The sequence below is a fragment of the Sesamum indicum genome, linkage group LG11, assembly GCF_026168435.1.
Source record: "Sesamum indicum cultivar Baizhima isolate 11 linkage group LG11, ASM2616843v1, whole genome shotgun sequence".
NCBI lineage: Eukaryota > Viridiplantae > Streptophyta > Magnoliopsida > Lamiales > Pedaliaceae > Sesamum > Sesamum indicum.
Window position 1 is genome coordinate 1,992,859 of NC_142667.1, and position 5,526 is coordinate 1,998,384.

The 5,526-nt window shown below is 42.7% G+C and overlaps 1 protein-coding gene across 1 annotated transcript; it reads left to right on the top strand.

Moving 5' to 3' along the window:
- Positions 1-3,497: 3,497 nt before the first annotated feature.
- On the top strand, positions 3,498-3,857 carry LOC148784982 (uncharacterized). Its single transcript, XM_088875654.1, has one exon. The coding sequence runs from the start codon at positions 3,498-3,500 to the stop codon at positions 3,855-3,857; it is 360 nt and encodes a 119-aa protein (XP_088731780.1).
- The last annotated feature ends 1,669 nt before the right edge of the window (positions 3,858-5,526 follow it).

Below are 5,526 nucleotides of genomic sequence, written 5' to 3' on the forward strand. Positions count from 1 at the left end.
AGTCTCGAATTTAGGAATAAATAGTCGTAAAAAATAAATCGTCCCTGAGAAATTGAGATATGATTAAGAAATTCATAGAAAAAATTATGATAAGAGTGCGATTCGATAGCAAAAGCAAGAATAGAGAGCAATTTTTCAAATTTTGGAAGGTGCTCCGGTTTGGGAACTGAGCCTGTATTTATAGAGGGGGTATCCCCCTCTGCTGGGACTTTTCAAACCACCATTATCTTCGGAGAAAGAGGTTAAAATAAGTCTAGATAAGACTTGATTTGATCTTATCCCCAATTCTTTTATAATCTTGGTCGATTTTTTTATGATTTTCCAATTTCATGGGTCCCTTGTAATAGCGCATGTCTTTGCTAAGTGTTACCGCCTCAAGCGAGCTGAGATGGGTTTCTTTTATTTCTACCTTACAAGGGGGTGTCCTTCTTGCCGATTCCAACTCCTCTAAAACATTGAAAAAATAGCTTTTTCTATGTCCTCCCCTCCCATGCTTGGTCCTTCCCCAATCAATGGGTTCAAGAGACTCTGCCTCTTATGAATGTGGGGGCGAGGACAGTTGCTTTATCTTCTCTATTGGCCACGTTGAATGAGATTCCTATGACTGCTAATCCCTTATTGATGAAAGACTGTTAGGGCATTTTGGCCTGGCCCCTCGAACATAACCCTTGGACATTCCTTGGGTATCTCTTTGTTTTCTTTTTACTATTATGTTCTTTTCTTGTGTATCTTTGAATAATAATTTTTTCCTTTGGATTTTCTAATAGAAAACATCATGTTTAGCAAGTTTATGTGTGATCATGTGTTGGGGGGTCATCGTGGGGGGACCCCCACTTCCATGTCTTCAAAGGGGGGTCTTGCTTCTAGTGAGTCAAAAGGCAAGCAACCTATTTCCTCCTTCCTCCAGGACCGACTACTGGTAACTCCTCGAAGAATCCTCGCCTGGTTCTACGGGAGTTTTTTCTTCTCGTCAGTCGTCGATGCCCCATCTTCCCCCCATCCTTCAAAGATGATAGGTATACCCCCCTCAAGTCCTCGGGCACTCCTTGAGACTATTTTCATAGTCGCCAATTTCTGGATCAGGAGAGGGGAAAGAATTCTCTAGTGGCTGATCATAGGAGGGGGGTCTTGTCCTCCGGTGATAAGCATCTTCTAGCCCCCTCCCTCGAGAAGAACTTGAGCGGATAGTGGCTTTATATTTGTCCAAATTTTTGACCCCTTGGTGCATTTCTCTTTCCTTAGGATGTTATTATGATGTTTCTCATTTTTTCTGTAGGCGGTCTCATATGTGAGGAACTTTCTTCCGATTTTCAGGGGGCTCCCCCATCCCTCCAACTGATGCTCAAAGGCCAAAGTTCAAGGATAGGTAGAGTGCCTAGGGAATGAAATGCCAAGCTGAGAGAGGAAGGGAAGGAAGTTACAAGCCGTTGTCAGCAGCTGGATAGGGACCTACAAAAGTTGCAAAAGGAGGTCGCGGTCACGAGGGGGCCATCAAGAAGGTAATGGAGAAAGCAGTGCTAGATTTTCCTAACTTAGAGGTGGGCTGGAATTACTTGAAAAACCGCCTAAAGGAGTTCAAAAAGTTCGAAGGTTATCGACAGGAAGTGGCCAAAATAGCCAAACCTTATTTTGAACGGCTTCCTGGCTTGCAATGAGCAATACCAAGCTCAAGGGTATCCCCTTTCAGGAGAAGAGCCTACTTTCTTTGACCTCAAAACTGTCGTATATAATGCACCTGATCCCTTTGTTGAGCCTTCAATTCCCAAAAATGGGAGCCCCGCTTGATCCAGGTTTGTTTTTTCATTCATCCTTTAATTATACTTCATTCCCATTTTATACTGATTCTGCAAAACTTTGATTTTGTAGAAGGAGATTTAGATCATCTATTGGGTGAGGTTGAGGCAAAGGTAAGGAGTACCCCCCATCGAAGCAACAATTGACTCTATATTGGGTGACATCCTTGATGAAGCCCCCCCCCCCCCCGAGTCGAAAGAAGAAGATACCCCCTTGTCCACTGATGTAAAAACTCCCACCACTTCTATGAATGGTCCTGATGACCAGCCTGAGAAAGAAAAGGAAGACCCCGCCTATGGGGAGAAAATGATGATGTAGCTTGATGACCTTCCCCCCTTTGTTGACTTGAAACAATTTTACTTTTTCTACTCTGCTCCTTTCCCTCATCTGAAATTGGGATGAAATATTTCTATTCTTTTGTTGGATGCTATTTTGTTCTAACCCCGACCATCTTTTTGCCCGGGGGCCGTAATGCGATGCTCTTCATTTTTTGCTTTGCTTCGTGTTTGATATTTATTATAGATCTTGCGTTGCCTTCTTGACTAATGAAATACTTATAGCTTGCTTGGAGTGGCTTAATATGAGGGATACTGTCGCGATTTTAGGTGAAAATGCGACATTAAAAAGCAGCCGTTCGATGGAAGGATCAAGTGAGGGCCGTCCGATCGAGGGCATGAATGAAATTGGGGAAAATCGCAAGTTGGGGGTCCTAAACGATGTCGTTTCAACGCAATTAGGGCGCAATTCTGAAGCGGATTAAATTGGGATAATTGGGGGAGTTCCTTATTCCGGATTTGGCCAGGCAATAGACACGTGTACGACTGGGAGAGAGTGAGCCGTTGCTATAGCTACTGTCGTCCTATTTTTGAAACCACAGACACGCGAAGCCGCGAACCAATTAGAGTCTGAGGAAGGACGGAGCCATTACTGCAAGCTGCCATCTTTTGTTTTAGTTGACAGACTTTTCTTTTCCTTACACTTTTGTCTAGAATTGTAACCTTCAGTTCTTAAGGGAGAATTGATTGTAAGGAAGGCATTATTGATTTTATGAAAAGTTCTGTTTCCTCTCATCTCTGTTCTCTGTTTTCCCACCCCCATTCTTTAACTTCAATCGCATTTTTAGTTTCAGTTTGTTACATTTGGCCTCAGAGCCACAGAATCCTTGGACCTTAAAAAGATAAAAACATCATACAAAAGAAAAAAATATGGCTGACGGAACACGATTGAAGGAACTACAAGAAGCACAGAAAAAGGCAGACATCATGTTCTTAGATGAAAGAGCAAAAAGGGAAGCTAGTGTGGATGAACTCCACGGACGAATAGACCAGATGGTTGAAGCACATGAAGGCCTTCAGGCCACAGTGCTGAACATTGAGCATAATCTGCTGGGTATCCAACAGCAACTACAAGGTATGGCGGAACAGATGCAACAATACAACAAAAACAAATCTGTATTGGGTGAAGGATTGACTGCTTCCTTGGATAAGGGCTCTAACTTTAGAACCACACCACACAGCATTATAAGACAAGAAGGAGTCAGTAACAACAGACAGGAAACTGGGGGAAACCAAGGTTCAGGGACATACAATATCCTGAACAGGTTGGAATTTCCACACTTTGATGGAGATAATGCTAGGAGTTGGATAAGGAGATGCTCGAGGTATTTTCAGCTGATACCGATACCTGAGGATTAGAGGGTACCTATGGCTTCTATCTACCTGCAAGGGAGAGCAGAACTTTGGTACCAAGGTTATGTGGAGAAGAAGGAATTTAAATCGTGGGATGACTTTGTGGTTAATGTGTTAGGGAGGTTTGAGGCACTTAACTATGCCAAGGTGACCACTGAATTTAATAAGCTGCATCATGAAACCACAGTGGATGCCTACCTCGAGAGATTTGAGGAATTAAAGGATCAAATGGTTATCTTCAACAGGAATTTAGATGAAGAATTCTTTATGATGAAATTTATCAGTGGCCTTAAGGATGAAGTGAAGTTGTATGTGACAAACTGTGAACCTACCTCCTTGTTCCAGGCTATCAACCTTGCTAGAAACCAGGAATAAATGGTCATTGCTATACTGAAGAAAGCCCATCACCCTACCAAAAGTTTACCACCAAAACCCCCCTTTAAACCACCTAACAGGAATCCCTCACCAAGACCATCAACTCAACCTACCAGATTCTTGACTGAAGCTGAGGTAAAAGCAAAAAGGGAGAAGAACCTTTGTTTCAGATGTGATGAGCCCTACACTCCAGGGCACAGATGTAAACATAGGCAGGTATACATGTTGCTAGAGGATGAGGGGACCAAGGACTATGAGAAGGAGGAGCAATATAAACAGGTTCCAGAGACAGAAACTGAAAAGGAAGAGGAGGTGGCTGTTTCACTTCATGCAATGAAAGGGAACTTCCATTACAGAACTTTGAGATTGGAAGGGATAGTTGGAGATAAGGAAATCCTCATACTGATAGACAGTGGCAGCACACACTGTTTTCTTGATGAGAAGGTGGCCCACCTCTTGGGATGTAAACTGGAGAATGCGATTCCAATGGTGGTGAGAGTGGCAGATGGTAGCAAGATCACCAGTCAGTTAACATGCCCAAGATTCAACTGGGAAGTTCAAGGACATAAATTCACACATTCAGTTAAGTTACTCAAACTTGGAGGCTATGATTTGGTATTGGGGTGTGATTGGCTTGGGTTGTATAACCCCATTGAACTTGATTTTCACCAAGGGAAAGTAACTCTGAGTCAAGGTTCGGGCAAGATGATTTTGAAGGCACTACCTTGCAAGGCAGGAGCAAAGGCACTATCCACTCACTCCTTAGCTCAACTTATGAGAGGAAGGAATCTGGAACTGCAGGGAGAATTGTTACTGAGTCATAAATCTCAGTTGGAAGGTGTGGAAAGTGTGAAGGTACAAGAGGTGCTGCAGATGTATGAGGTTGTGTTCCAGGAACCACAGACATTACCACCTGAGAGGAAGATTGAACACTGCATAGAGTTGATCCCTGAGGCAATACCAAGAAGGCAGCACCCCTACAGGTATGCCTATGGACAAAAGACAGAAATAGAGAGAATTGTCAAGGAAATGCTGCGAAGTGGCATCATAAGACCCAGTCAGAGTTCATTTGCATCATCAGTCCTACTGGTTAAGAAGAAAGATGGAGGATGGAGGATGTGTGTTGACTACAGGTATCTCAATAAGCTCACAGTAAAGCATAACTTCCCTATTCCTGTTATTGATGAGTTATTGGATGAATTACATGGTGCAATGTATTTCTCTAAAATCGATCTAAGATCAGGATACTTCCAGATCAGGATGAGAGAGGAGGATATTCCAAAAACTAGTTTTATCACAGATAATGGTCACTATGAGTTTCTTGTCATGCCTTTTGGGCTATGTAATGCCCCTTCTACATTTCAATCACTTATGAATACTATTTTTGAGCCCTATTTAAGGAGATTTGTGTTGGTCTTCTTTGATGACATACTGATTTATAGTAAAGATTGGGGTCAACACTTGATGCACCTCAAGAAGGTAATGGATATCCTCAAGAAACATCAATTATATGCCAAGAGAAGCAAGTGTTCATTTGCTCAAAAGGAGATAGACTATCTGGGACATATCATTTCTCACAAGGGTGTAGCCACTGATCCACTTAAGGTGGAAGGCATGATCAATTGGCCTGTACCTATCACTGTCAGAGCCTTAAGGGGTTTCTTGGGGC